The sequence below is a fragment of the Protomyctophum parallelum genome (assembly GCF_964188405.1).
Source record: "Protomyctophum parallelum genome assembly, chromosome: 17".
NCBI classification, from domain to species: domain Eukaryota; kingdom Metazoa; phylum Chordata; class Actinopteri; order Myctophiformes; family Myctophidae; genus Protomyctophum; species Protomyctophum parallelum.
The window spans coordinates 22,020,988-22,037,318 of NC_139719.1; the positions used below are offsets into that span (position 1 = coordinate 22,020,988).

Here is a 16,331-nt window from a genome sequence, read left to right on the forward strand (position 1 = left end):
CCACCACTTGTTGAACTGTCACTGTGAGCTACCTCACTCTGGAAGAGTAAAAGAAAAAAAGAAAAAGATATTCAACATTTGAGTTTGGTATAATTCTCGTGTGAGGACGAGTTTATCAGAGCGGGAAGGAAACAAAACAGGGACTTTGAACAGTTCACAGAATGGCTGTGAATCCTGAGCACCTTTTTATTGTATTCTCATCTCCTGAAACCGTTGAGAAATCCCAGTGAGGCTACCATTTTGTTCGCCAAGATATTTTGTCATAGTCACAAAAATATAGCTATACTGTTAGGAAGGTATGTGATAAATGATTGATATCTCTGCATTCGTCGTTGCCCTTAGGTATTGAAGTTGCCTCGGCCAACGACAAATGACAGGTGATAATTTCTTCATTTGAATGTCTGGCTGATAATGTACTCATTACTCACATTAGTCACATATAGGCATACAATAAAAAATCAGCTTCTACCAAGGTCAATGCTAAGTGATGCTTTTCAACTCCTAACCCTTTTCCTCCAGCAACAACACTTAACCGTCTTCCTGCCATTGCCGAAGCCCTTCGGCAATTGAAGCATTAATTTGATATTAACGCTTGCTGCCATTGCCGAAGCCCTTCGGCAATTGCCCTTTATTAGTGCATATGATTGATCAAGCCATAATGCTACTCACGTTAGCCGGTTAGCTAGCACTGTTGTTAGCACTGCACTGGATCGTTCATATTAATTCACCGTCGCCATAAGAATCCATTCTATCCGTTTCTTTCAATCGCCTGTATCTCCTATTCCTTGTCCCAGATGGCATTTTTGGTCAAAACAGCGTTTCTTTGACGGCACGAGCCGACGTTGTGGAGTGCAAAAATGTACCGGCATTTTTCGATCATGTAAACAAAGGTTGTCTTGGCAACGTAAAGCTGGCAGGGATAAGCTCACTTCCGGTTGAGGCAAAATGTGGCTTTTCAAAATAAGAGCTCAAATTAAAAAAATGCTGGCATGAATTAGGTCCTAATTTCTCAATAAATGGCAGCAGTAAAAGGGTTAATGCCCGTCATGAAACATTTAGAGGAGCTTTTATGTCCAACCATTAACTAGTGAGCTGTAATGCCTTTCCTTGGAGAATTCACTATCTCTCAACACTACTTGTGCAGTTGTTACATTAATCAATGAAAAAACAATAAACAGAGCACAGGATTGTTGCTGGTCCTTTTCAATCCATGCACAGTGGACACATGCTGGTATCAAGCTCTGTTAAAGTAACATTATTAGCCTTTTTACAACCTTACCTCCGTATTGGTCCTCACTAATGCTCAATTATACGACCGTGCCATTTCTATCTAGTTGCTCTGTGTCTCAGTCAGTCAGTGGTTAACTAAAATGTACATGCCAATGACATCATCAGTGAGGAGTTCAAGCTAGATTCTTTTTTCATTGATGCAACAAAAGCGTGTTGATGTTCCAGGAAAACAAAGGCAGTACTTTCCATTAGCTTTTTATTAGAATTAATAGTGAGGATTGAAATACAATGTACAATGGTGAGCATTAGTGAGTTTATTTTGCATAGCTGTGTTGAGGTCGCTTGAGGTCGGGAAAGTTACACGACTGAGCCACCCAGTGACCAAGGTGATGGCAATAATACTAATCAGTAATCACCGTAGTCCCCTGCATTACATGAAAACTGACGGGCGTAAGTTGGATAGTTTCTCCCTCTAACATTTCCACCATATTTCCAGTGCATGCAACCTACTGTAGGCCTGGTTGACTAGATTTAGAAGACATTTTGAAGCTCTTGCTACTGAAATGATCGATTATTTCTATGGAGAAATCCCGTCATTTACCATGCATCTCAATGGGTGAGAATGACAGCTTGCCATGTCCCCTCTCTTGCTTGGACAAGGACGGGTTGGGGAGGGACTTAGCGACGGGCTACTTCAGTTGTCAAAAGAAAAGAAAAAACAAGTTGAGAACCCCTGCTTTAAAGGAACCCTTTATTAACATTTTGTGTCTGGTGATTTTTGCATCAATGTAAAGTGAATTGACAATGTCTGTCTCTGCATTGTTGTGCTTTCTTTCCCCTAGACCCTCGGGCCATCAGTGCTAGCAGGCTTGGCTGTGATGATCCTTCTGATCCCGTTAAACGCAGCCATAGCCGTGAAGACACGAGCCTATCAGGTACGTGCAGTCATACCATTTACTGGTATAGCAGAGAATACTAGAAAGCACTTGGCAAAGTTCTGTGTAACATATGTCTACGGATATGATCTTAACGAATAAAAATAAAGTTGTGCATGGCATGCTTATATTCTCATGTGTCTTTTTATTCACCGGTATTATATTGTGTGTGTGTGTGTGTGTGTGTGTGTGTGTGTGTGTGTGTGTGTGTACTATACATGTAGTTTGTATGAAAGTATTACAGGTGTGTCTGCTTTAATTCTCAAACTATAAAAAAAGATGTCTGTTGAACTGTACCCACTGCACCTCTCATTCAATCTCTCCTCTCTCGCTCCGCCTCGCCCCGCCCCCACTCTCGCCCCTCCAGGTGGAACAGATGCTGTACAAAGACGCTCGCATCAAGCTGATGAACGAGATCCTGAATGGCATCAAGGTGCTGAAGCTGTACGCCTGGGAGAACTCCTTCAAGGACAAGGTGCTGGCCATCCGGGAGAAAGAGCTCACCGTGCTGCGCAAGACGGCCTACCTGGGAGCCCTCTCCACAATGGCCTGGACCAGCGCACCCTTCCTGGTATGTTCAGTCCAACCCTACCTACGCATGCTGCTAGGCAGCTTTCCCATTGTAAACAATAGGGACTCAATTTCCCATAATAGAAGATTTATTTTTAAATTAACCCATTTATTTCTGGATAAACTGCAACAGGAAGTCTTGGCAAACTGCCGCTGTGTAGAGAAGGGCATCTGCCGGGCTCGCCATGTCGTAGGAAAACAATGCTATTGCTTGCGACGTGCTTCTAGCAATGCGTTTCGGTGTGATAGCCCCATTAGTCTGATAAATGCTGCATTTATATAGCCGCTTTTATCCAAAGCGCTTTACATAGATGTGCATTACATTCACCCATTCACACACGCATTCATACACTGATGGCAGAGGAAACCATGCAAGGAGCCCGCGATCCAACAGGGAATCTCACGGTTTCCCCATCCGGCCACTCTACCCCCTGAGCCGCTGCTGCCCGGATAATGTGCAATACTGGCGGCCTGGGCCGTGGTTCAGCGGTCCAGGCACCTTGGCCGGTAGTCCAAGCCTGGCAGTGTGCCGCGGGTTCGACTCCCGATCCCGACGGCCTTTATACTGCATGCCCACCCCCATCTCTCTCCCCCATTTCCTGTCAGCCTACTGTCTGTCCCTCTATACAAAATAAAATAAAGGTGAAAACCAAAAAAAAAGAAAACATACAAAAATGTACAATACTGGCTTAAAGTTTATCTAGGTTACAGCTGTACCGCAGATCTGCGTTCCTTGGATTTACGAGTGTCCTTTTTTTTCTTATTTTTTTTATTTTTTTCCCCATGTGCTATCAGGTTGCTATGACGACGTTCGCTGTGTATGTGACTGTGGATGAAAATAACATCCTGGATGCAGACAAGGCCTTTGTCTCCCTCTCTCTCTTCAACATCCTCAGGTTCCCCCTCAGCATGCTGCCACAAGTCATCAGCAGCATTGTGCAGGTATATTCTGACCTGAGATCAGATTCATACAAGGTTTCCACTGGACACACACTGGTCTGATTAACCCATTCTGACCTGAGATCAGATTCTAAAAATGTCAGTCGTTCTTTGATTTTTCAAAAAATAGCAGACCTACAAGCTCGCAGGGCGCCACTCGGTGGCGCGCTATGAGCTTGTAGATCTGCTATTTTTCAATAGCTAAAGCACGACATGATGCTAACACCAAAATGGGATCCCGCCCAGAATGGGTTAAACTTTTCATGCTCCGTTTTGAGCTCGTGGGAAGATTCCAATTAAGATTTATTTTTAAATTAAATTGAAAATGCAAGGTTTTCTATCATGACATTCCCAAAATAGGGATGCCAGTTTGAGAAATGGTTAATAAAATGCATTTCTATTAGGGTATAGATATAGAATTTGCCTCTACATTGGGAAATGAGTGAAATGAATGAGTGCACACAACGTACTGATATAATAATTTAGGAAATAATTCATAACTTTTTCCAGCTGTGTAATGTTGCATTATTGTGTGGTTGGCACACCTGCACCCCACGGCAAATCAGTGTTCCTCTGCACACCTGTTTAGTAACCACTGCTTTACTGTACTCTACTGTACTCTATTCTACTCTTCTGTTTCCTCATATTCTCTCCACTCTTGTCCCCAGACCTCTCTTCTCTTCTCCACTCCTCTCTACTCCACTCTCCCTCCATTCTACCGTTTTGCTCACGCCCACATCATTCATCATTCACTCACTGTGTTTACTCTGTCCTGTCAGACCAGCGTCTCTCTGAAGCGTATCCAGAATTTCCTGAGTCACGATGAGTTGGACCCCGACTCGGTGGACAGGAAGAACACGGCTACAGGTGAAGAATACAGCATGGCCACTCGGTGGCGCGCTATGAGTATGGCTATGAGCTTGTAGTTCTGCTATTTTTCAATAGCTTAAGTATAACATAGTGCTTAAAACACCAAAAGGGGTTCCCGCCCCAAAATGGCTTAACGTTACACATGCTCCTGTGCCCAGCGGTGCGTACACAATCCCAACAAACTAGGAAGGTCGTTGTGGCGCCGTGCCAACATTAAAGGATGTGCATTGTTATTGTCTCAATTCAGCGCTATTTCCTGCACGAGTTCTTAGAATAGAATGTTTTAGAAATGAGTCATCAACTTCACACTTGTACCCGTCACCTTGTGGCTGAATGCCCATTTGTACAAGAGTGATGGGGGTTTGAGTTTGCACGAGTTTATAAACGCTCATTTTTCATTAGCTCTTTGGCCGTCGCCAGTGCAAAAACGGTGTGCTGATTAAAAATCACACCCGTGTGAACTGAGTGTTGCAACTCCCCTCTCCACCCCCCCCCCCTCCTCTCTCTCTCTCTCTCTCTCTCATCAGGCAACAGTGCAGCACTCTCTCTCTCTCTGTTTCTGGCACAACAGCGCCCCTACTGGTACTCAGTCATACTGGCGCTCATAGTCACATAGTCACATGAACACGGACATTGCTGTTCTTTGGAGTGGTTGCACCACTCAAAAAACTGATTTTACTTTTTGTTATCCAACAGATTATTCTGTCACCGTTGTCAATGGAAAGTTCACCTGGGGTAAAGAAGATCCTCCATTTCTACACAAGTATGTTTGAAAATGTTCATTCACTTAATACGGATCACTGTCTCTTTGGCATGTGGATAGGTCTGTTGCTTTATGCTGTACCTGCATAACTTAACTGTACCTGCATAAGTGCTACCAAGCCTACCATAACGGTGTGATGCATTTTTACATGCAGGTGTTTTCATGCCTGAGCCTGCTGATTTTAAAAGTGTTGCATACTACCTTACAGTGCCTCAGATTTGTACTAGTAACCTGCAACTGTAGCTGTCAATGGTCCTATGGTAAACGCTAACATCTCTTTTACTTTTATACTTTATTTGTACGGGACGTTAAAGCACATTCAATACATGTCCGTGAACACAGTCAGCTGAACGTGATCTCATGTAAACGTGCCGGATTTAGCTTGGAGCTCATTTCCGCCCGTCGTCCCCACATATAAAACAATACAGTACACACATACAAATACATAAAACAAAAAACTAAATTACTGCTAGCTATCAAACATAACAATACAATACCTAACTAAAACCTAAAATAACATTACAAACCCATACCTAAATAAAAGCCTAATCAAATAATAAATTCCTCAAAACATAAAATAAAATAGAATCTGGTATCTACTTTTTCACGCACAACTAAAACAATGAAATGTCACAGACATTGATAACATGGATAATGTTTAAAGGTACATGGGATGGGGCTTTCCCAGGCCTTAGACTGACTGCGGCGGTCTGTGACATCGTAGGCCGCCTCTGATGGAAAGGACATTCTGTCCAGAAGGCGTCTGCCTACGATGGACCTCACAGTCCCGGTCTCTCTTCTTGTGAATAAATTCTTGCACTGGAGGAGCCAATCCATGTGAACACTCGTATTACAAACCACAGACTTTTCAAAGCTTTAAGAATGATAAAAAAAACGTAGTGGCTCTCTTTTAAAAGCTGTTAAGCCTTTTCTACTTGTCGCTGTTCTCCCCTTTTCCCCAGTCTCAGTCTGATGGTGCCCCAGGGCTCCCTGCTGGCTGTGGTGGGCCATGTGGGCTGTGGGAAGTCCTCGCTGGTTTCTGCCCTGCTGGGGGAAATGGAGAAATTGGAGGGCGAGATCTCCATTCGGGTAAGCGCTCAACCTGACATCCGAGACTGCAGGATCGGCACATGCAAAGTCGCTGCATGGGCTGGTCCTTCTGGCATCCTCACATTGCCTTTCAGTTCACATTTATGTTCACATACATTTTTGAGCGCTCCACACTGATCCAATGACTGACATGCTTCGTGTGTCCCTATGTCCGTATGTGTGTCCGTTTGGAGTAGGAACAGCTGCAATACTGCTGGACATCAGTGGTCCGTGGACCACTGGTGGTCCGTGGAGGTATTGCATGTGGTCCCTGACCATGCATTTAGTAATGTAGCAAAGTGAAGATTTTGTATTTTATTCCACGGAACAGTGCACTAATCCGTCTGTGCACTGTTCTGTGGAAGTGCGTCAATGTTTTCAGAATTACTGGGAAGTCTGAGGTTAAGAAATTCTACAGAAAAGGCAGTTAGAATCTCAAGAAGGGTGAAGTGTACCAGCTTGCCTGATTGAGTCATCAGTATTAGGAAATGTGCCCATATAATCATGTGCTATATCATTATTAGGAAATGTGCCCATATAATCATGTGCTATATCATATTTGCCATTTTTACTATATATGTATTACTATTATTAAAATAGTTCAAATAGCCGATAATAGCCATAATGTATGGATGTAGATCTGCTAGTTGAACTATTTTAAAATATTTTTCAAGATAGGAAAATATGGAAAAAAAAGTTTAGGGATAAAGGAAAATATGGAAAAAAACGTTTAGGGATAAAGGTTAAGGCACGCCCAAGATATCAGTACTGTCAGTACTGTATATCAGTTAAGTCCGTGGACCATCGTTTGAGAAACAATATAAGACATGGGATGCATTCCATAACAAGCACTAATCTTAGCCCATATCCCATTACAACACAACAGTGGTCCCCAGGTTGATCCTTAGTCAAGGTGGTGGTCCCTGGTTCACAATCAGTTGAAAACCCCTGATATCTACATATTTATTTTGCTTGCACCAGAGCTTGTCTCCAAAGGCACCGCTCACTTCACGTATGGTGTGATTTTTTTCCTTTTCTGTTTACCCTAATTCTTAAGGTTTTTTTTTTTTTTTTTATCTTGAGAATGTGAAATGCAGAGTTACAGACGTGGTTCATGTGTCCTAAAAGTCACATTTACGTTCCAGTTCCTAAAGAAATACCCTCCTCCTCCTCTCCATCTCCAGGGCTCGGTGGCGTACGTGCCCCAGCAGGCCTGGATCCAGAATGCCACTCTGAGGGACAACATTCTGTTTGGGAAGGCTTACAACGAGCAGAAGTATCGCTGCGTCTTGGAGGCCTGCGCCCTGACCCCCGACCTGGAAGTCCTACCTGGAGGAGACATGACCGAGATAGGAGAAAAGGTGCTAATTGGGATGGGTCTAAACTTGACATAGGTGTTTGACTCTTTCTTTGTTTTCAGCCATCATTATCACAGTTGTGATCTTTTCACCGGTTTACCTATACGTTGCTGTCGGCCAGAAGCTTGTATGTCCATAGTTCAACTTTTTATGTTTTTTCGTGACTTATAGGGATAGTTCACTGACATCAATTACTCGCCTCATGGAGCTTTGAATTCAGAGGTTTTTTTTTGTTTTGTTTTTGTCGCATTCCTAAGCCAATAATTTGAGGACCAGCGGACACTCAAAGAGTCTCCATTGAGTCTGCCGTTCATCAAATTATTGACTTAGGAATTGGCTTAGGAATGGAAAAGTCCATGAATTCAAGGCTTCATGGGTTGACTATTGAAAAAACTAAATTACACCCAGGCCGTGTGAAGTGAGGGGCGCTCTTATCATCATACGTCATCATCATACATCATCTCATTCTGGCCAATCATTAGTCTTTTAATGTTTGTGTTTACACAAACACTCCAAACTGGCCATTCATTATCAATGGCATTTAATGTTTGTGTTAGGACAAAGTTTGTGTTTACACGCACACTAAGATCTGGACATGGGAGTAAAAAATAAGTACTTTTTTTGGATGAACTATCCCTTTAATGCCCTACACTCCATCCAGTCTACAAGCATCGCACAAAAGTAGTGAAAACAGCCGATCTACAAGCTCACAACGCGAGAGCACGTGTTGTGAGCTTGTACTGTAGGTCGACCATTTTCGCAAACTAATAATAAAACAGCGACTAATTGTCTCTTTTACTCCCCAGGGCATCAACCTGTCGGGAGGCCAGAGACAGAGGGTGAGCCTGGCCAGAGCTCTGTACAGCGAGGCTGACGTCTATCTGCTTGACGACCCTCTCTCCGCTGTCGACGCCCACGTGGCCAAACATATCTTTGACAACCTCATTGGTCCCGAGGGGGCACTGCAGGGCAAGGTGAGGAGAGCAGATAAGTCTTACCCTCCTCACCCCTAACCCAATTAACCTCCTCGTCATCCTGTCACTGCGCTTCCTGGAGCCGGAATTATGAGAACCAGAGTTTTCAGGGAGGGAGGGAGGGTGGGAGGGTGTGTGTGTGTGTGTGTGTGTCCATTCAACCTTTGTTTATTTTCTCTGAATGTGGGCAGAGCCCTCATTTTCAATGATGCCGAGATTACAGTAGGCATAATAAAACAGAGTAATGATATTGAAATAAGAACGGCAGGAGGAAAGAAGTTGTGTACTGTGAAAGCAAGCAAAGAAAAAAAAACAGAGTATGAAAACAATTACAATGTAAAACAACAAGAATAACTAGCAGGTTTTGCCCCAGTGAGATCATGGAGTTAATATTTAAAGTGTTTTTAAATTGTAACTCATTCCGTGCGTGCGTGTGTAGTTTGAGGAAGGGACTTGTTGAGCTTCAAAACCAATCGTGACAAGAGTATATTCAGTTCGGTGTCTGTAGTGTCAGTAGCACTGATGATACTAAATAGACACGCGTCTTCAAGGTTCAAGGTTTCTTTATTTTGTCTCCCGAAGGAGAAATTTGTCTTGGGCCCCAAGGACCCACCCTGCAGCATACAGATACAGATACAATACAACAACATTAAAAAACCACACACCACCATACCTAGTGCAAAAGAGGGGAAGAACATCACCTCATAACCTTCGACCCCTACCCTGTCTGCCCTCTGCAAGGACTCTGTTAAGGAGTGTGATTGACAGAGGGACAAAGGAATGCTTTTAACTATTATACTTGCACGCGTGGACGTCTTAAATTAAAGACAACATTTTTGCATAAATCTCAGCATGTGGACTGTTTGTTTCCTGTTTGTTGGCCTATCAGTTGACTGGAGTCCCTCAGGGCTCACAACACAACAACGCCTTGTAGATCTGCTATTTTCACAGAATGTTCGCCCCAGGGTAGGGAAAGAGTTTCATGTACTCAACTTAAAGGCCAATGTGGATAGTTGACTGGAGTCTCACAGGGCTCACAACACATTAACACAACAACACCTTCTAGATCTGCTATTATCACAGAATGTTCGTCGCCTAGTAGCGCTACTAGGGTTTCATACTTTCATGTACTCAAGTTTGTCCTCTAGTCTATACCGATGCGACTTATGACGTCCAAGAGATTACCACCAGCACAGTATTATACAGTGAATTTCATATAGCTTAGACTAGAGACTTGGATAGATAGATTGGGGGCTCTGTGATGGCCCTAGTGGTTAAAGTGAGTTATATATATATATATATATACGTATATATGTGGAGTACTTAAGTACAGTTGTCTCCTGTGGTTTCCCTGCAGACTCGTATCCTGGTGACGCACGGCATCAGCTTCCTGCCGCAGGTGGACAACATCCTGGTGATGGTGGAGGGCAGGGTCTCTGAGATGGGCTCCTACCAGGAGCTGCTCAAGCAGAACGGAGCCTTCGCCGAGTTCCTCCGGAACTACGCCCTGGAGGACATCGTCGAGGAGGACGAGGCGACGGGTATATTATTATCCATATGCTCTTTATCTCTGGGTTTTTTTTACGGAGCAGTAGACTGTATGTGCGTGACATTATCATCATACACGGATGGCAGTTTCGTTATGAGATGATTTAATGTCCTATCATCAGCCCTTATCAAGACCCATGCAATGCAGCCAGTATGAACATTTCCTACATGTTGACCTTTGTTGTCAGCCGTTGTCCGACTAACCCTTCACTTCTGCGTTTCCTAGTCGCCTACTCGCGGTAGGCAGTATGTAGGAAATGTCCATTGCATGGTCTGATGAGGAACATAATTGGTTGATAACATTCAAAGTGGGTGACCTGGAAGTGATGCCTACTGAGTGGCAAAAAACCTTTCTGGCTTTAACAGGCCATACTTCCAAAATCTGATTACATTAAACTACGTTAAACTCACTTTGACACTCAATATATATTTTTTACACATGCCTTCAATACTTTTTGTATTGAAGTTTGTATTTAAGTTGTAATAGCAAAAGAGTTGTCCTCAAAATAACAAGTAGTGTTTTTTACAGTGGATTTCATTGAAGAAGAAGACGAGTTCCACGATGACACCCTTAGTAACCATGCAGACATGGTGGAAAATGAACCGGCCTTCAATGAAGAAAAGAGAAAGTTTATAAGGTACTGGGCTTAAAAAAAAAATATCTGATTATGGCGCTGTTTTATTTATGTATTTATTTATAGCTGTCTGCAAGTACCAAAGGTTTAATTTTATTGGGAATTCAGAAATCGCTGGACCAAAGAGGATGACTAGTAGAGGTTCTTGTGCACTTGATCTAAGCACATGAAGAAAGGCTGACTCTAGGGTCTGACTCTAGGGTCTGACTCTGAAAGAAACAAAACCATTTATTTTGCCTCCCCTTGTTACAGGCAGATCAGCATCATTTCAGCGGACCAAGAAAACCCCAGAAGCCGCTCTGTGAGGAAGCACACGTGCAGCATGAAGAAACCCTCCGAGCCTCAAGCTGAGAAGAAGCCCAAGTCGGAGAAGTCCAACAAGCTGATCCAGGCGGAGACCGCAGAGACCGGTCGGGTCAGTGCTTTGTCTCTCTCTCTCTCGCTCTCTCTCTCGCTCTCTCTCTCAATTCAATTCAAATCAATTAAATTCAAAGGAGCTTTATTGGCATGAGAAAACATACGTTTACATTGCCAAAGCAAAAGTGGAACAAAACAATCAAGATAAAACAATACAATGTAAACAGAGCTGTGTTATATTATCACTTTGAGTACGGTAATACTATCTTGTGATACTATAAAAGATTGTGCATTTTCTGTCAAAGATAGTTATACATCCATATAGGAGACGTTTTATACTTTTGAAAGCAGTATTTCAATGTTTTAAACATGTTATAAACATGTGGTGGTTTTCAAACTCTCCTTGGGGTGATTGTAATCCGTGGGAAGTACATGTCTCTGTCATGCATGTTGTGCTCATATAGGGTGGGATTCTCCCATGTGTGGGGCTGGGAGTGGTTGTTTTCAGAGCTTGGGCACAAGTGTATCGGGGTGTGGTTGGTGGTGCTTGCATGTGCATGGATGGTGGTCTCTCTCTCTCTCTCTATATATATATATATATATATCTCTCTCTCTCTCTCTTTTTAACTGCCTAAACGGTTTCTCCTCTAATCCTCTTTCATAAGTTCATAATTACCTACTGTATTTACTTTAAGCCTGGTTCGGAGGAGGCAGTGCATAACTAAAGGATTAAAAGTGTTTATCCATGGCCATCTACAGTATGCTGTAACGTTAGCTTGACATTTCTAACATTGCAAACATATCCCCTGCTATGATTCTTATCTCAGACTGGCCTTAGGCAGATCCGCTTGTTCACCTGTTGGTGAAGAGTGCCGTTTACATTAAACATGACTTGACTGTATTCTAACCTATTCAAGGCAAGCGCTTGGAGGAATCGGAGAAACATTTGGCATAGCTCGCTGACACTATCTTTGAAAGTTCAGGAAATACTGTATAAATAATGCATATAATTTATATGCATTTGAAATTCAATAAAAAGGTTACTTTTCAGGTGGAAAAAATAGCAAAAAATGATTCGGGTTTTCAATTCAAATATAGCAAAAATAGCTGATCTACAAGCTCAAAACGTGTCGCCTTGCGACTTGTTTTGAGCTTGCAGATCGGCTATTTTTGCTACGACGGTAATATGCACTGTGGCCCTCTGGAGTGAGTGTGGAAATATAGTGGCCCTCGCCATCGTCAAAGTTGCCCATCCCTGGTTTAAATGGTTACCCCACTCTCTTCCTCCACCAGGTCAAACTAAAGGTTTATATGGAGTATGCCAAGGCGGTGGGCGCAGTGCTGTCCGTGGTCATCTGTGTCCTGTACGCCCTCCAGAATGCCGCGGCCATCGGAGCAAACGTCTGGCTCAGCCACTGGACCAACGACGCCGCCCTGAACCGAACGGACGTGAACGTTCCCAGCCGGGTGGGAGTGTACGCGGCACTGGGCCTCACACAAGGTGAGAGAACCACGTCCGCCCACGTTAAGCGGGCATTCAAAATTGCATGTGTCACGTACAGCGATGTTTCGGCATTGATCCACTTTGTTTACATTCGTCAACTTTACCATTGCGGTGACACGAGTCGTTCAGGTTATCATAATATGAAAATAATCTTGAGTTTATTCAGCTCACAGGTCTGATGCCGTTTTGTAAGTATGTCTCTATGTTACTGTTGGGTTCCCACTGCACATTGGATTTCAAATGGAATTTCTGCATTGGGTTTGGAATAAATGAAGAAAATAGGATCTGTAGCAAACCAAGGCTTATGATATTAACATGTTTTCTTAGGCAAAATAAGCTCCACAATTCAACACACTTAAAATTTTTAATTATAAAAAGAAAGCACACAATCACTGTAATTTATGGATTACTATGTCAATTGACAATGACAGTAGTATATTTTGTAGCTTGTATATACATTACACACAGCCTGATCTTCCTGATGTTCTCGTAGTTGCTTTGCATGTGAACAAACAAACCATGGACTGTAAAGAAAACAAAAAATTACACACGGTCTTCCAGTATGCCTTTTGGACAAATTAAGAGCACATCGCAACACTAATAGCTTTCAGGTCCTCACAATATTTGCACTGTGGACTCTATACAATGAATGAACTGTTATAGGATTAGGCAAGAACACTAACTTAATTCTACTGTTGCGTATGTACGGTTGTGTTGCACGCTTGTGCCATAATTCCTTTAATCTATTCATCATGCATCATTTCAGCCATCAGTATTCAACACGCATCGCACTGTTTATTTATATAGTGTTGTTGTGACATTACTGCTGTTCCTCTTTCAGTGATACACTTAACGGAGACATGCACGTCTCGCATCTTTGGATACAGGAGAGGCGCAGCCGTCCGTGTCTCACTTTTAATTCCACAGTCGTCCTCCTAAATCCGCACAAAAACCCTTTTTAACCATAACGCCTTTATTCAGCAGGTGTGCAAGTAAAAACGACAACTATAACGTCTTCGTCGGGTCAAACGACCTGGCGAAGATGTTCTAGCTACATCGAAACGTTTTCGTCGTTTTGTTGTTTCAGCTTCGACTGTCGGAGGGCTGATCAGGGCTCCTGAGATGCACTGGGCCACCTTTTATTTTTACGGTTTTGTAACCCATTTTTCACCCCTGTGTCAATTATCCAATGTGATCCTGGGCTCTACACACCCTCCGCCAACCTGGGGAGAGCAACGGACTTGAACTCATGCTTCCTTCATGCATGAGTGTCCAAGTTTCTCCTTACAGGTGGAGGCAGTTTAGAGACCAGGATTACTGCATGTTTTTTGTGAGGGTACCTACTACCCTAGGGGACACGGGGAGAACATGCAAACTCCACACAGAGGGCCACCTTTTTAACCCTAACGTTTTATCCTGCCCTCTCCTCCACCGGTTCCCTTCCCACACCCCCACCTCCTCCATCTCCAACGTAGGTCTTCTGGTCATGTGCTCGGCGTTCACCCTGGCCATGGGGAACATCGGCGCGGGCAAGAAGCTGCACGTCAACCTGCTCGTCAACAAGTTCCACACGCCGCAGGAGTTCTTTGACACCACGCCCATAGGGCGCGTGATCAACCGCTTCTCCAAGGACATTTACGTGATCGACGAGTCTCTCCCGTCCACCGTGCTCATGTTCCTGGGCTCCTTCTTCGCCTCTCTCTCCACCATGATCGTAATCATTGCCAGCACGCCCATCTTCGCCGTGGTCGTGGCGCCGCTGACTTTCGTATACGTGTTTGTCCAGGTACCCCCATGGCGGCTTCAGTTTGTTTTTTAAACGAGGCTCGAGGCCCCGGCAACCGCTGTGGACGTCCAATTAACAACGGCAACCCCCCTTTTGCCCTTTGACCCCTGCTCTTCTTCTTCTTCTTCTCGTGCTCTGTGAGCACTTCCTGTTCCCGAGTGGCGCTCTGCATGGCTTTTCCTGGTGCAGCAGCTGTTTTGTTGACCTCTGAACTTTTGCCTTGGCTCCGCCTCCTCCTCCTCCTCCTCAGCCGTTGATGTTCCGGGTGTGTTGACCGCCGTCCGCCGTCTGCTCTGTCCTAATCGTTGTGCCTTTACTTCCCTTTTACCCCCCTCACAGCAGCCCAACACACTTCCTGTCCTGCCTGCAGAGACACACACACACACACACACACACACACACACACACACACACATGGATTCAAGTTCTCAGTCGTCAAGACTCAAACCTGATTTCAGTCTTTTTGATTCCATAGAAGCCATCGTCATGCCATCTTTGGAGGCACGTTGCACAGCGAAAACGTTCTCTCAATCATTGGGAGCATGTACAGTAGATCGCCTATTTTCTGGTTATTATTTTAGGGCATTTTGATGTGGTTCTTCCACAAAATCTGTAATGGTCTCGGTCGGATATCTCGTATGAAAGCAAAGGTTAAAGCCTCAATCTGTCATTTCTTTCACCTGGTTGACACTAGCAACATTACTAAAACATCATCGTTTTACATGTCGTGTTGATTGTTTAGGAATCGGTGCTAGTGTGTTGCAGCGGCTCCTTTCATGAAGTCCCACAAATCTCACATTTAGGACTTGGTCATGCAAACATTTTCAGTCATGAGATTTTATTTTACGGAATCCTACTGTATTTTTCGACACGGTCAACTAAATATTAAGCTAACTCAACGACAAGAGCTTTTTAATACTGGTTCAAATCAGAATCACTTTTATCACTTTTATCATTATGAGTACATAAATGCAAATTAAGTATGTCGTCATATTATTATTACAGGTAAAGGCTAATGTAAACTTTGGCAAACGGTGTATAACACAGATGGCATATTTTCAACCGAAAATATGTCTTGTCTTGCCTGTCCTCTGCCTGCCACAGTAACAGTGAGGATATTATTTCACATTGTAGTTGTCTTTAGTGATGTTTGGCTCCCTTTAGTGGCTGGTTAGGGAGATAGCAGCTAAAGTGTGTGTGTGTGTGTGTGTGTGTGTGTGTGTGTGTGTGTTAAGGCTGTACCCTAGCCCTTATTTTAGGACTCGAACTTCGGCAGGAATTTTCGAGTGAACATTCGGACCATTTGTTTCTAATTAATTAAAAAAATAACCGTCTCGATCAGAGCGTCTGAGTTTCTGTAGCAGTTTTCGGGAGGGCGGGGGAGCAGTCGGTTTGGGGGGGTTCCCGACGGCTGCGCGTCGCTTCCTCCTCTGACAGAGGGGAAGCGAGTAAGCGACGCCGTCAGAAGCCCCCTCGCTCAGGAAGGCCTCCTCACTCAGACACACAACGTGTGTTGTTGCGACAATAACATACAGCCTACCGGTATGTAAGAGGAATATAAACACAAGACCGTGGCGCAAAACTTCATATTTACCCTGCTCTAATGCAACAAAAGTGTGTTCTTACATCCTCCATTTCACGATTTCAGCACTCGTGACTCGAGGGCAGCGCAACACAGCGCAGCAAGAGAGAGAGAGAACTAACCTTTTTCTCAAATTGTGCGATCGTGCTGGTGTGTGTGTGTGTGTGTGTGTGTGTGTGTGTGTGTTTGTT

General features: G+C 43.8%; 1 protein-coding gene across 1 annotated transcript in view; it reads left to right on the top strand.

The window, feature by feature from the left end:
* Window positions 1–16,331, top strand: part of abcc3 (ATP-binding cassette, sub-family C (CFTR/MRP), member 3) — a 51,943-nt gene that overhangs the window by 22,560 nt on the left and 13,052 nt on the right. The window contains exons 11-23 of the mRNA XM_083786852.1: window positions 2,073–2,165; window positions 2,533–2,736; window positions 3,531–3,677; window positions 4,454–4,541; window positions 5,241–5,307; window positions 6,270–6,396; window positions 7,581–7,757; window positions 8,561–8,728; window positions 10,086–10,269; window positions 10,806–10,914; window positions 11,164–11,326; window positions 12,562–12,769; window positions 14,248–14,558. Of these exons, the coding sequence (XP_083642978.1) occupies window positions 2,073–2,165; window positions 2,533–2,736; window positions 3,531–3,677; window positions 4,454–4,541; window positions 5,241–5,307; window positions 6,270–6,396; window positions 7,581–7,757; window positions 8,561–8,728; window positions 10,086–10,269; window positions 10,806–10,914; window positions 11,164–11,326; window positions 12,562–12,769; window positions 14,248–14,558 (2,046 nt within the window). The remainder of the gene's footprint in view (window positions 1–2,072; window positions 2,166–2,532; window positions 2,737–3,530; window positions 3,678–4,453; window positions 4,542–5,240; window positions 5,308–6,269; window positions 6,397–7,580; window positions 7,758–8,560; window positions 8,729–10,085; window positions 10,270–10,805; window positions 10,915–11,163; window positions 11,327–12,561; window positions 12,770–14,247; window positions 14,559–16,331) is intronic.